We start from the raw sequence: 15,839 nt of genomic DNA, 5'->3' as shown, positions 1-15,839 counted from the left end.
CATCCTCTACAAAACAATCCAATACACTGAGGATATTATTTACTTGCTGACTGGCTCCAGGAGGCTCGCAGGTGTCGTAACATTCAAATATAGATACAGCATCTCAGGTTGACCTGCTTTATAGCCCAAAAAAACACGACTACCTTGTCCAAGACTGATTGTGTACTCTAAACTACTGGACTCTGAGGCTTTCCCCTGAAGGAAATTTTTAATTTTCCTCATTCTTAGCGGTGGTTGTAAAACATGTTTCAGGCCACGACGGGACGGTAAACCTCCTCAGTAAAACTCATACTAATGAAGTTCTTTTAGCGCTAGCAGCTCCTCAGGGTTTACCCATCCCATTAAATCAGTGATGTGAGGGGAGAAACTTTGGGATACGTAATCCACTATACATGAGGAATTAATTGACAAAAACATTGTTGAACTGTTAAATGAAAATTAAAAAGAAATAACATTTTTATTGCTGCTTTTTGCTCTGGTCTCTCTCACTGGAAACGCATCACGCCAACAGACCAGAATCAACGCTTTATGAGCAACACTGGCCGAATATGTTTTTTGGGAGATTTCTATCATAAATATCTTAACATCCACTTGTCGTGGTTCTGTAGATGATTTAAGGAGTGTACTGAATTCTTCTTGTTGCTGATTAAACTTTGGAAATTTGAACATCGACAGTTGTTATCAAAAGCTCTAGAACAGCTACTAAATGGACTTCAGTTAAGAAATTATACATAAACACGTGACGTTAATGCTTTGTCCAACCAGTGCAGCACATTTTACAGGTGCACAGGGAACCTCAGAGAGCAGGAGCTACCTTACTGAACCGGTCTGTGTAATTTTCTGTTCTTACCATGTATTTATTTAGAAAATAGCCACAAAGTGCAAAAGGTTTCTGACTCACAAAGACATAACCTGTGCACCTGTGAGCTATTTTTATTCATCCATACACACATATATAGCCATATGTGTTCTTTGTTTTTCCCTGTAGTGTGAGCTTAACATACACAAATTAAATAGTGTGAAATTTACAGAACAAGTAGAAGGAAAAGCAGAAAAACAGGGAGATCTGTTTTACATTAACCCTGTTCAACTGTTCTCCCTCTTTCTATTGCTGCATCTCTCCTGGCCTTCCCTTCCTCTCCAGGTCTCATTCATCTTCATTCTTCTCTAACAACAGGCTGCTCCAGGCTCCCATTACAATTATGTAGTCATCTGGGGATCTGACTTTACAAAAAGGTTCCCTCCTGTACCCATTGTAGCTTCACAGTCAGAAAATGGAAACTGGAGAATATAAATTGGATTTAATGATAGTCATGCCTTACTAAATACTGTGTGTGTGTGTGTGTGTGTGTGTCAGTGTAGAGTACAGTGTCACCTCTTCATGTTCAGTCACAACCATCCACAGAAACTACCCCTGATACTAATGTGTCTAATGCCCTGATGAGGCCAAAAGAAAACTTCCCCAGAAGAAGACGACCTGTTTCTTTTCCTTCACAAATCAGCAGTGCAGCGTATTCGCCATCAGGGTGTCGGAGAGTGTCGAGGCAGTAAATGGACTGAGGTCACACTGGTAATGGGACAGCAAAGTCAAGTGGAGCCACACTGAAAGATGGCAGGTTGTCGAGGAAAAAAAAAGACCAGAGACGTGAGGGCAAAACAAGACAACAGGAGCGAGATGAGAGAGAGAGGAGGAGGTCGGACACGAGGGAAAAGAGAGAAAGAGGACACAAAGGAGACAGGCAGAGAGAGAGAGGAGGTCTGCAGGAGAGAGGCTGATGGTCTCTATGTGCAGCAGTTTCAAGGCTCACTTGTCTTAGAGGCGAACACTTGGTGCTGCACGCCGGCTGTCTGACGGTCAGACGGTGGGTGGTAATGTTAGAGCATATAATCTTGATTTGCTCGGTCAAACAGGAAGTAAAGAAACGAGAATCCATCATCTCTGGCCTTTGGACAGAGATGTGTTGAGGAGGCCCATTAGGCCTGACTGTAACTTTAGTTACTGAGTTTACTTCAAAGAAGTTCTCCAGCCATGAAAATACTTTTTACCTTTATTTACCTTTACTGATGGGTGAACTGCACCAGAGCTGGTTGAGATTTTAAACTGGAAATCTGAACTTTTCTCGCTGCTGTTCAGTATCAATTTGAAAGTTATGACAAAAGTATGAAACAGAATTTTATTGTTTCCATCAGACAGGACATACATTTAGTCCACCCAGCATATTTGAATGATAATAAACAAATTCATGTACTGTATATTTGTATCAGTTTCAGAAGTGAGGGCTTGAGTCATAATTTTCTTTAATAGAGAAAAGACTCCAATGTATCAACATAATTACCTGATGCACAACTTAAAGATACTGAAAACATCTATACAATCAATTTATGATTCATAAAACGGATGTTTTTTAATCCTAAAAAGTGCTTTCGTAAAGATTAGAGAACAAATGTTGAAACCATGATCAGTGTCTCCACACTTTTATAATGTTAAACTTTAGATATCAGAAGTGAATGTGGTGAGGATTTAAACTCACTGACAGAAATGTCTTCAAATCAATTTACTGATCACATATATATCATTTTATACGTAACCTTTTACTTTTTATTAGATTTAATGAAATCTTTGTCAGGTGGTTTTAACAGATCGAGTTGATGATCCTCTGATGTGTAGAAATGCGAAGCCACACGGTGAAATAAACAGACTTCTAATAAAGCCTGAAGACAACTCACTGCTGTAGAACTAAGTGATAATCATGAGCTCGCTGTGAAGACCTGAGCAAAACTAAATGTCAGCAGTCTTGTCTGGATAACGCAGTCATGCATGTCAAAAATACTTACTGATGCACCAAAAGCATATTAATCTGTGGTTGAAGATAATTCCCAGTAAATGTAGTATTCACTCCTGTAATGTCGCGCTGTAAGGAAATGATTAAGCTTTGTTTCTTTTGTTAAAGGTGAAACGAGCTCTGTTCCAGTGAGAGAATACAATTAGAATTTAAACTTTTTTTTTCAGGGGTTCTTTGCTGTCCAATTAATTTTGTAAGCATTTATAATACATAACTGTTTAAGTTAGATTATCAGTCAACAAAGGTCAAACAAACATTGTCTCTTTAGAGTTTGAAACATCAGGGTTGGACTGTGGTGTAAAGAGACACTGCAATGCTCAGCTGGAAGATAAGTCATTTTACTGCAGGGAAACTAATATTGATCCTTGATCAGCCATTTGTAGACTTGATTTTAAACCACTGTGACCTAAGACCTGCCTCAGTGCTTCAAACTTACTTTACGTACTTTGAACTTGATCAAACTCGACTTGGTTACACCTCCAGACTTCAAGAGGCCAACATTTCATCAGTTCAGAATGTGGTTATAGAGTAAAGTTTTCCTAGACAAGAGCTGGGCTCAATGGACCATCACAGAAGACAGGATGCTCATCAGAACATCAGTGCAACCAGTTGCAGAGCTCTTGCACTTACAGAAGGATCAGAGTTAGTTATTCTTTCATATTTTTTCCCTCCTTGTGTCAAGTAGAGCCTTTGATCAATAAGAAAAGCAGGCAGCACATGACAGCACTTTCACTTTACAATTCATTCACTCTTTAACTAGAGCTGCGAGGAAAGAAGCAGGTTCTCCTTTTTCTCTCTGTTTCACATCCTGCACACGTACGTACACTATCATTATTATTACATCTGGGTCTCCAGCATTCCTCACACCTTCACAGGTATCTATAGTCTGACGGACAATTTCTGAAGTGCCCAAACTAATTCCATTACTTTTGATTCACGTCGGGGAAGCAGATATTGCTCCGTCTGTCTCCTGTTTCTGAAATGCACTTATGGGAGAGAGAGAAAGCAGCGGGACAAGGTTAAAGAAGTCTCTCACCTTACGTGTCCAGAGGCACTCGAGGCAGCGGCGTATTATAGAGACTCATCCTAATATCCTCTTCATTTTAGGAAATTCCCAACAGGGTTTCTGTCTCATTTCCTGTTTGTCCTTCTCTCCGTCTCCTCCGCTCAGACCTGCTCTCATATTTAACGTTTAAAGGATTTAGAATTTGTCTGTTTGCTTCAGAGAGGAGGACGTCAGCAGTAAAAAGTTGAACCCAAGATTCTTTTTTTTCACACAATAGTGTTGACAAACAGGCTTTGAAATGGAATTCATTTCACATTCAGCAGACGGGTGCATTGTCATAAACTCCTCAGCTCTAATGCAGTAAACCATCCATTAGCTGTGCGTCTCATTCAGCTGACAGACTACATCAGCAGGTGGACCTGGCTTCATATCGTGTTTATACTTTTCCAAGTTTCAGCAGAGTTCTTGTTCATTGTTTTTCTCCTCTGATGATAAATGGTGTTTATTTGATCGTTTACTGTTTCGTCCCATTTTGTCTGAAATGTTTTAGACTGAGGAGTCCCAGCAGCTGGCTTCAAAAAATACAATTTCAAAGAGATTTTCTTCAATATTTATTTGGATCCTCATTAGTTTGAGTTTGCTCATCGTCTTAAAGCCCACATTACTTATGATTAAAGACCAACAGCACTTTAAAATAACACTGTATCAATGGAACAAGATAAGACAGAGCCAACAGAATATTATCATCAGAAAATATTTCAATGAGTTAAAAACTATATCTACTACTATTTAAACTATATCTGAATTCAATGGAGAGAAATGAATAAAGTCTGTTATTGTTTCAGTTGTTGACAAAAATCTCCTTCTGATCCATTCTGTGTCAGAAGTATGTGGACACTGCCGTTCTCATCAGGGCTGCAGCTAATTAACAACTGGTCTCATCATCAGTTAATCAGATGCCTTTTTCTTGATTTATCTGATAGTTGCTTTTTTGATGCAGTATCAGAAAATAGTGAAAAAGTCCTTCACGAGTTCAGCTCTCTGATTGGCTCTCACCTGTCAGGTGCAGACATGGACATGTGAAGGTGGCAGAGGAAGCAGATTTACCTCGTTTTATCAGCAGAGGCCAAGAAGCTGAAAGACTCAGCAAATCAAACAGCTCCTAGGAAAAGGAAAAGCAGCAGGGAAATGAAAACACTAATGAAGAGGAAATTACCCTTTTAAATGCCTGATTAAAATCTGTACTCTGTATTCAATTTGTGAATAGTTCTAAAGTTAACAGTTATTTTCATCTCATTTTGAGCATTTAATCAAACAGATTTTTAAATTCCATTATTTATGTCTGTTTCATGTTGATTTTATAATTGCTCTTTTTATTACCCATTAAAATACAATTTATTCATAGATTACAAATGTATTTATTAATGCATGTATTAAACAAATTTACAAAATTCTTTAATGCACATGTTACTGTACAATTAGTGATGAATGAAATGCTTCATTACTATTCCTGAGGTCACCCTCTGTCCTCTGAAAACGAGGAGGAAACTTCAGAAGAGCAACATTGGGAGGATCTTACCTCCAAGACACACAGACATGTGATAGATTAGTGTGTACAAAATAACAAAATAAGAAAATGACAGTATATCAGACAGAAGAAGCTCTGTATGCTTCCATTCTCATACAGAAAGGAAGGGAACTGTGGGGCTAAAAGCAGCAGAGTAGTAACTGTGAAGATTACTACAGAGTCTGGATGATGTGTTGGCAGATTCTCTCCATTAAATAAGGCATTAGTCATCTTCTGTGACCTCCCGCCCACCCTGTCTGATGCTGTGACCTCTTCTTCTTCCCACGCCCAGAAAGCCAGACTGGCCAGGATAAGAATAGCCAAGTCCGGCAGCGCCAACGCCTTCCTCCAGAGCAAACGCAACGGACTGCTCAACGAACTGCTAGAGCTGACGGTGAGCGCGACCTCTGACCCTCTGAACACTGAGAACCACCAACAGCACAGTGGGCGAGATGATTACTGGGAAGTAATTTCAGATGTGTTCATTAGAAACGACAGGAGCTGTCAGCAGATTGTAATTCAGTACGAGAGATTAATCATATTGTTCCTTGTCAAACACCCATCTACTAATTATTTCAGTTCACTGCAACTCAATAGCTCAGACGCAGCAACTTCACATCTGCAGTAACAACACACACAAACATCTACACACACACAAAATGACAAACAATTACTGCCATAATTAACCAAAGGACAATTTAAAAGTCATTTAGAGGCTATAAAAGAGCAGCAGAAGTTGGAGTCATTACATTCTTGTTGTTATAAAGGGCAGGGATGATAGCAGAGGAGTTAGGCCAATAATCCTCCACGCTGGTGTTATCAGTGTAATCGCACAAAATACTTTACCTCGCTGCCTCTCAGTCCTCGGCTTGATTTAATCCCTGTCTGTGAAAGTGGCGAGCTCAGACAACAGAGGTTGTTTTTACTTTACTTGCTTGCTGAGTAGCTTGTGGTGATAATTAAATGGTTAGTGTTTTAGAAGAGGCTGCAGCAAAAGTCACAACTGCCCCAGTGAACAATGAGGCAGTGGAGGACACTAATATCTGCCCTCACACACACTCCTGATCCTACAAGACGAGATGTTTCCATCTCACCTCGCCTTTCTTTATTACAAACAACTGCAGTGTTGTGTTCACGACTGTACCTTAAACATGTAATAATACCTGTCCACACATCCTGCAGACACAGAGCAACATCAGCATTTACTTAAAGTCATGTAACTCGTGTAAGTCTAATATTTCATTTACTGTCTCTGTCTGTTGTTTGTTATCATTCATATATTAGTCACTTTAAAGAACTTGTTCATTTCATTTCAGGAAATACACTTACTTACAATTGTACCTAAAGTATAGAACCAAAGCCAGGCAGTTAGCTTAGCTTAGCATAAAGACTGTAAACAAGGGGAAACTGTTAGCAGGGCTCTGTACCGAGTTCCAAAATACAGCTACCAGCATCTCTAAGACTCACTGAACTATATCTCATTTCTTTCATTTATACACAAACAACATCATGCTTTTGTAATGTTATTTTTTTCCCATCCAAGGTGGGTAAAGACCCACTCCTCCCTCTGACCCTGGTATTTTCCTCTGATGTCAACCATCACCACTCCCATGCCCAAAGCTAACCAACAAACCCAATCAGAGGTACAATAGGTCGTCTTTAAGAAAGAAGAAGAAATCTGCAGGTTTACAGGCACATACCTCCCATGAAACTATCACTTGACATTTTTTAGATTTCTGTAGATTTCTGTGTGTGAATTAAATGAGATACAACACGTTTCTTAGTGAACGCTACAGATTTATTTGAGGTAGTTTTGAATTTTGGACAGAGCCAGGCCCCTTTTCCTCTGCTTTTTTTATGCTAAGCTAATTACCTCCTGGATCTAGCTCCATACTTTGTGCAGAGAAACTAGTGTTGTCAATCTTTTCATCAAACTTTCAACAAGAAAGCAAATAAGCCTATTTCTCAAAACGTCCAGCTTTTCACTTAAATGACAGGCTCTTCTTCTTGTGTCCACTCGCAGACATCGGCCATCCACCACTCTGTTCTCCTTCACTTTTTACTTATCCTTTTTTTTACTTGTCACCACCGTGGAAAAATGTGTTTGGTAATGCATGAGCAAATTGCCTATATCCTTCCCATCCAGTCCATCACTCTTGCTTTCAGTCACACACTCCCCTCCTTGCAGATGGTTACTAAAATCCATTTGGATCTAATCGAGTCCAGTGTGAAAGCTCATGGGTGTCTGGAAGTGGTTAGAATTATCATATAAATGCCATCTGTGAGTGCTGAGCGACCCCCATCTCTCTGCGTGTCTGTGATGAGGCTGCCAGAGTCCTGGCGCATCAAATTATTGTGGTGTCACTGCTGTCAGTCAGTCAGTCGCACTGCGTGGGTCTGGGGTGGGAGTGAGTGGGGATATATGACAAAATAACTGGTTCTCTCATAGCCTATAGTTAGATTAGAAGTTCACTGCTGGTCTTTCTCAGTTTTCCCTGAAGCCTTTTTTTTTCTTTTTTCCCCTGACAGCTATTTATTTGTTACCCAGATCATAGGCTCTTTATCATGGAGAGTGATTTGTTGATAATCCTGTCAAGCTTTTATGATAACCTTAAAAAAAGGCAGCACAGCTGTTGACTTAATTTTCACTTTCCACTGAAGAGTGACAGGATTTCTTCAGCCTGGTTCCATCGTCACAGATTTTTCTGCCAGTGATTCAAACAGGTCTGGTGTTGTGTTCACTGACAACAGATAACCCAACCAATCAGATGTTTGTAGGGAGAGAGAGGCGGTCACCATCAACAACACGTTCCTGCGCTAACACCAGAAAAATGGCAACAAATTTAAATGAGATCAACACGAGTGAGAAAGTGGATAAAATCCTCTGTCAGCTGATTTTCCAGAAAATGTAAAACTTCATCAAAGTGTTGATCGATAAAAGAGTCAGATGGGAACACGTGTTTCTGACGGTTGACAGATTTATATCGTCTCACAGCAGACTCCCAAATGTCAAACTAATGGAGCGGTGCTGCAATTTAGTAACTTTGATGTAATTAATGAATTAAAATACTATCTCATTACTGTAATGCAGCACTGACCAACACTGATGATGAAATATGTCATGAGGTGATAGAAATTTGACACAGAGCTTATTCTGTGTGAATATATGAAGGTACCGCTCTCACTGTGGGTAATTCTGCAAAGATGAATAGTGACTTTAAATCACAGTGTCGGTATTTCCTGGAAGTCACATTTCATTTAAGTCAGAGGTCTGCCCATAAAGTTTGTTTTGAGAAGGATGTTCACAGTACAAACTCCCTGAATGGAAGGAAATCCTCTTAAAGCCGGGGAAACAAATACGTCAGGCAGCTGTAAAGTAACAAGAAACATGATTTATCACAATAACAAAAGGTGTACTTCATTTAAGTCAATACAAAAAAATCACAATGTACCATAATGTGGTATAAAATAACTCATACTGTGCTAGATTTTACCCATACCACCTATGCTTTATCACAACATAGTTATTCTCCACCAGGAGCTGCATAATCCGATTTATCTCTTATTAAAATACAGAGGTAAAACAAAACGTCCTCAGTGACCACGTCTGTACGACTAGGTTAACTCGATCAGTCACACTACAGATGGACTGATCAGCTTCTCTCTTCCTTGACAATAACTTTGAGTCGTGACATGAGTCTGAGTCTCTAGCTGTACAATATCTTTGATAGCTCCTCTGCCAGAGGGTAAATCCACTCATTGAGACATCAGAGGGCGTACTGTTCCCGTGCCCACATCGCTGTATTGTTCATGTGTCTGGAATCTGAATGAAGAGTCCTTGGGCTGGATCGCCTCCTACCCAAATCCTTTGAGTAACAATGTGCGCTGCGGGGAGAGAATTAATTTGTTTTCAGTTTTCATGTTATTTGGCAGTTATGATTACTTTGAGACTAAGCTATATTGGAGCCTTAGCTTTGAAAACAAGTCCCATTTGGAGAAACGCCAAAAAAAATGGTTCCATAAGTTTCTGTTTCTGTTTTTTTCAACTCTGCTTTTCCTCTTTCTGAAGCTTCATACATCAATAACTGTTGAGCTGCCTGAAGCATCAAATAATGCTCAGTGGTACCTACTTAGATAATTAAGTAAGAGAGCTGGCAGCAGCACAGTTGTAGACTTTATATGTTATTAGCTAAAATAAACTGTGAGGGGAAGTTATCTTTGCAGGCTGCGTGCTAACACAAGGAGCCAAACCAAAGGCAATAACAGTGCTAATGACACAAAAAGATGCACCATAGAGAAAATGAATTATAAACAAACCACTTGCCAAGGCAGGGCCAAGGCTGAGGGATCAATTCACACCGAGCAGAAATGTGGTCCGTTATGTAACTAATTGGCTAGTAAATTATTTGAAAGCCAACAGCAGAGAGAGTGTTGGCTACCTGCTCATGATGGAAATGAGAATGAAATCAGCAAGCATGAGGCAAGATAGTTTAGGAGAGAATTAGGCACATGAAGCGAGACGAAAGCATCACCTCACTGAGCTTTCATTATTTTCATTACACATGACAAAGTTTGTTTTCAGAGAGAAACAGCACGATCACTGTCCAGTGTTACTGAGGGACAGGCACACCAACAACATCCTGAGTAATCTGTCAACACTTACCAACTCTGTGTGTGTGTGTGTGTGTGTGTGTGTGTGTGTGTGTGTGTGTGTGTGTGTGTGTGTGTGTGTGTCTACCCAGGGCACAGAGGAGGATGAGCAGAAGCTGACAAAGTCTACCTCTCTGTTAGAGAGCCAACACCACCACCTGCTGCACTGTCTGGAGAAGACCACTGTGAGAACATTTCTCTCTCTGAGAGACTCCAACACTTGTAGCTGAAATGCTCACTACTTACATCTGTATATACACAATACACATGCCTATAAATTAGCAGTATGAGCCAATCAGTGATGCTTAAAAGATGTATTCACTCTCATCAAAGGATGGGACCATGATAATAACACTACAAGCTTCTAAAGCTGCCTCGTCACGAGCCTGTACCCGACACTCGCTCACCCTGCAGCTCCAGGGAGTTTTATTTCACTTGCACATGTCGATCACTGCAGCAGTGATGTTTTCCCTCTTGTTGAATCTGTTCTTCAAAATCTGTTGGCAAAAACACTTCACAATGTTTACACACCAGTCTGACAGATTTCATTTGACACTGTGTAAACAGAGGTTAATCCCTGCTCTGCACACAGGGAGCTGGGTTTTCTCATGTAAGTGCATAAAAAAGTAAAAATAGTGACACTGAATCTGTGCTCCAGTCAGTCAAGATGCTAAATGGGCCATGTGCATGAGTTTGTAAATGACAGTGTCACTATTAGTTTATTCTAATTAATTGTTTGACTTTGGTGCAGTCTAAAATTTGATATATCACTCCAGGCATTAAGTCTCATGAGTCTGTGTGTTATTTACCTCCTGTTTCCTCCCTCCCTCCCTGTTTTCCCACATCTATCATCCTGTTTCTTCTCTGCAGGCTCATGAGTTTGTGGACGAGCAGATGTACGAGCAGAACTGTTTAGAGACGGCGCTGCAGACCTACCCCTCACGCAGCCCCTCTATATCCAGCCACGACAGCTCAGTGGGAACGTGCTGTGGCCGCAGGGTAAAGAGAAACACTCCTCTGCCCAACGCCAGCACGCCCTCCGCCCATCCCATCCCGACACACCAGGGCCCCCTGCAGGAGCTCAGTGCCATCCACATACAGTGTGGTGACCCACCATCACACAGCACCAGGTGAATCTCAACAGCAGAAACACACAAACAGGTGTGCCAGAGGCTTGCTACACAGGTGTTAGGTGAATAATGAGGGGGAGGAACCAAGCTACCCACAAGATTTAGACTTAAAGGACCAGTTCACCCACATTACAGAGTGATATCAGGACATGTTGAATTTTTCTGTTTTATCTGCAAAGCTTTTAAAATATTCTGTTCTCCTCTGTGCTCCTCAAAGCTAAAAGCTAAAAGTTACATTTAAAAACCCTATTAGCAGTGTGTCTTTTTCAGAAACAACATCTTAACTCTGTATATTCAACAGTTTGTGTTTTGGTATAAAGTTATGTTGAAAGGTTTCAGGAAAAAAAACTGGCTGAGGTGACATCTGTGTTATGGTGAGTTTATTCAGTTAACGTCAGAGGACAATAATATAATATACAATATAGTCGCTAGAGGGAGCTGTAGGAACATTGTACAATATATTTTGTCAAGACTTTAACATAGTCTCTGACTCTCTCTAAATTAAATTACATTTAAAAACAGTCTCCATTTTGACAGTGAAGACGACGTCATTGCTGCTGTGATTCGTTTTCGTTATCTGAAACAGAAATACCACAAAACTTATCAGCTTCAAACTTTCTACAGTGTTGAACTGTGTGTGGCTGTAACAAGAGCTGTTCAACACATCTCCTTCTACCTTGTTGTTCATAGTCTCTCGCTCTTTTTCTTCTCCTCTAGTCGTTCAAACCTCAACCTGAAAACCGACGACAGCGGGAGGATCAACTGCAAAGGTGGCCGAATCACCACAGCAATCATCAGCCTCCCGACGCCCCCCGCTCTGACCCCTGACGGCGATGGCCTCCACGGGCCGCCGCAGAGGAGGCCGCCCCCACCCCCGGGTCACCCCGCAGTCCCGAGCATCCAGACCACAACAAGCTCAGCTGGCACCAACATCGTCAAAGTCTCTGCTCTGTGACTGTCCGGCTGACGGACGTAACTCAGCGTATCAGGGGGAAAGTAAAGGAGGAGGAGGAGGAAGAAGCAGGTTTCACTACAACGTTGGACGCACTGTGTCCTGTCACACAGCACTGTGCTCCAGACGGAGTGACCGGCTGATGTTTGAGAGAAGACAAACGATGAGGAGACGTTACTGAGGTAGAGGATTGTAGATATGTGAACCAAGAATCATGCACTCGTCCTGTTGTGTACGTACTGTAGATACGGACAGAATCGCTGCATTTCTAATAGTTTCTAACAGCAGTACCAATGTTTTACAGCAAGTACTGTGAAAAAGATTGAAAGACATTGTGCAATTAGCATATCTGTACATGAGCAGATGCTGTCAACGTACCACAAATTCACAGTAAATTTAAAGTGAATTCACAGTGAAATAGTGAAAAGGGGTATTTGACTTTAAATGTGTTTGATGAAAGACAAAGAAAAGTGTTGACTGTGTTAACTTGAATTTGATTGGTCTTGTTCGTGCTCTGTGTTGCTTAAGTATTTTTAGGAAGAACTGAAATTGAAAACGGTTTGTTTTCTTCACAGCATCGTTTGAAAAGTCATGTTACCCGATGCTAATATCTCATCACTGAACTGTTTGACGTGTCTGAGTCGAGGAGCGTGTTTTTGTTAATCTGTTTTTTTGTTTGTTTGTTTGGTTGGTTGGTTGGTTGGTTTTTTTGGAAACTGTATCTGTTCATCACGTCAAAGACTCAAACCAAACTGTGCTGTTTAGTTCCTTCAGGTTTAAATTTCTGCCTGGAGCCTGACTGCAGGGAGTGAGGCTGACCTGACACTGTCTTTATGACACTGAAGAGAAACGAGACGGTGGTTCTCAACCTGATGGTCAAAACCCCTGAAATGACCACAACATGACTGTCAAGTGAAGGTTTGATTTTTCATTTAAGGATAAAGCTGACGTTAGTCTATAACGTGTCAGGAGGCTGAGAAGGAAAATGAAATACAGAGATGAAAATGTGTCTTGAACATATGTGGGTGGAGGTAAGGTTGAGCACCACTGTGACATCAAACAGCCATGTGAACCAATACATGTTCAGTTCATGTTTTTGAACCTAAAAAAGAAATTAAACACCTACACTGATTATTTGTAGGGTTTAAAATAGAGGGAAAGTGATTAAATTTCTAAATATGGAAATCGTTTTGAGTTAAAGTCTTGACTGAAAAATCATTTTTTCTCTTTCTTGCCTTTTTACCTTTAGATAAGCTTTAACCAAGCAGTAAAACAAACTGTGCTGTCTGAGCTGTTTCTGAGCTGTTTGAGTTATAATACAGATCCTCTGGTTTTTCCTTTGGTGCCCAAGTTTATTGCCTTTGTGTCTAAAGTTAAACTGATTGTCAATGAAAATATATTTCACCACTGACTGCAGTGGTTGCATGAGGTTTTAAATTTGAAATCATTTTGAGCTTTTTGTATAAATAATTAAATGTATTTCACAACTTTAAAATTACATTTGTAAAGAATTTTGAAAGTGTACACAAGTACCAGTAAAAAAAAAGTTTGACAAAACAATTTCAAATCAAGGTCCACTTACTGCCTTTCTCCAGAGCTTTCAACCACATAACATCAGTTTTGCTTCACATTTGCCACAATTAGCAGCAGGTTTGTAACTTGTAAACCAAGAAGTCCTAAACAATCTGATGATAAACAGCTACTGTCTCCATGACAACTGAGCAAATTCCAAAGAATGAAATGTGTGGCCAATGAGATGAGATTATTTTGTCAAAGTTGTATTTTCTAGGGTTATTAATAAATTGCTCAAGAACAGTCTAATAATAAGAAACTCTATCATGAATATTTCTACTAATAATCTCAGCAATGTTCACTAGATGGCAGCAAAGATTGTGAAAATGAACTGAACCCTGGTCTGGTTTATGGCCTTACTCCTGTGTGAAGATATTATTGAAACGCCTCCTGCTAACACACTGTCGCTCATTTGACGTTGATAGACGCCTGGTGTTTGGAATAGTTTGTGACTACTTGCCAAGTGTGGTATGGTTCTGTGTATCAAATAAACAATGTGTTTATTTGTCCTTTGGTTTTTTGTTAGTTTTGCTTAAGTGAAAGCTCTGATTTTCCTTCCTGTGTTCTTGGATCATGAAAGTGAAGTTGTTTTTTGCTCTATCGGTATACTTTGTGTTGCGTTTCTGTAATTTGTCATGTTTTAAAACCGAGGTGAAAGTATTGTGCCAAAATGGTCATAATTCCATCCTCTGTGAGAACAACAAAGAAGTAGTACTTTCTATGCTGCTATATAAAAAAATGACAAACCCTTTAGATAATTTTTCTTCTCACTGTTATTGCTGAAAATAACGAGCGTCTGCTCAGTCGTGTTGTTCATAACTTGGATCTTGGTTACCACTGAAACAGTATCTACACATTAGGGCTTTGTGCAGTATCATAGATCACCATCATGCTTCAACAGTCTTTTAGAGGAAGCACTTCTCTCACACCGGGACGACTACTGTACGATGATTACTTATCATTAAACGATGGACTAGAGTTCAAAGGCACTGTAGGGGGCCACTTTTTTAAAAAGTCTTGGCATCGCTGTTTGTGTTGTTTCTTATCTTTTTATCCTTTTGAACTGAGCTTTTCTGTCTGTTTGCTGTGTACGCGGTATTCTGTCCAGTTTGTTTGTTTCAACACTATTAAGTGTCAGATGAAAATTAAAATCTGCCACAGAGAATCAAGTGTCATCTTTCCTCTCACTCCTGACACCAACATGGAAACACCAGGGGCAACTGCTCAGTTTGTGGCTTAAAGCGGAAGGAGCAGTGTCTGAGAAAATGGTCCAAAGCAGCATCATCACTGTCAAAATGGCAACCACTGAGCTCTGCCTTCATCTTGGAGAAGAGGCAGTGGTCTGAAGGTGCCAAATCAGGTGATGAGGGTTGATGTTGGACAAGTTCAAATCTAAAAACAGTAGGTGACGGAGGAAAGGCCGATGTCTGTTTTCTCAGACAATGCTAAATTTCAATTAACACAGCATTATACTATGTAAAGGTTTTAGATATTTAGATTCTTATCACATAATACTATTAAGGAGGCATCTGATCTGTCCCTAATTCATTCTGCAGCATGACAACAACCGTAAATACAGAGTCACAATCAACTATCTTCAGTGACAAGAAGAACAAGGAGTCCTACAACAGATGGTCTGCCCCCTGGGATTAAAAGAAGAGGCAGAAGACACTGAGACAGCCTGAATCCACAGGAGAGGTCTCCAAGATGCCTGGAGCAACTGACCTACCCTGTACTGAAGAGAGCTGGTGATGTTTAAAGGTAAAGGTCTCACTATGGTCACACTAAATATCACTTTGGTGTAGTTTTTTTTCTTATTCGCTGTACTTTGTGTGAAGTTAACATATAAAATTATTTTTATGGCCTTTTGGTGGCAGCATTATGTTCTTCATTTGGGGACACCAATGTTACATTCTTCACATCATTAAAGCAAATGCATGAGCCTCACTAGATGGCAATGTAGTTCTTTTTCTTTTTTTTGACTGTGCAGTATAAGGCAATCATTTTTCACACATATTTCCTATATAATGTTATTGAATATTATATCATCACTGCTATTTACTAATACAATATTTACCATACCATCTAAATATGTTTACTAGGCCAGAACTACTTTTTA

General features: G+C 40.1%; 1 protein-coding gene across 1 annotated transcript in view; it reads left to right on the top strand.

The window, feature by feature from the left end:
- LOC108902116 (potassium voltage-gated channel subfamily D member 3) overlaps positions 1-14,885 on the top strand; it is a 67,057-nt gene extending 52,172 nt beyond the window's left edge. Inside the window, exons 4-7 of the mRNA XM_018703859.2 lie at positions 5,709-5,810; positions 10,159-10,251; positions 10,937-11,196; positions 11,914-14,885. Coding sequence (XP_018559375.1) covers positions 5,709-5,810; positions 10,159-10,251; positions 10,937-11,196; positions 11,914-12,151 — 693 coding nt within the window. The 3' untranslated portion in view covers positions 12,152-14,885. The remainder of the gene's footprint in view (positions 1-5,708; positions 5,811-10,158; positions 10,252-10,936; positions 11,197-11,913) is intronic.
- Positions 14,886-15,839: the final 954 nt, after the last annotated feature.

The sequence above is a fragment of the Lates calcarifer genome, linkage group LG12 (genome assembly GCF_001640805.2).
Source record: "Lates calcarifer isolate ASB-BC8 linkage group LG12, TLL_Latcal_v3, whole genome shotgun sequence".
Classification (NCBI taxonomy): Eukaryota; Metazoa; Chordata; class Actinopteri; family Centropomidae; genus Lates; species Lates calcarifer.
This window is presented reverse-complemented; position numbering and strand designations above follow the sequence as displayed.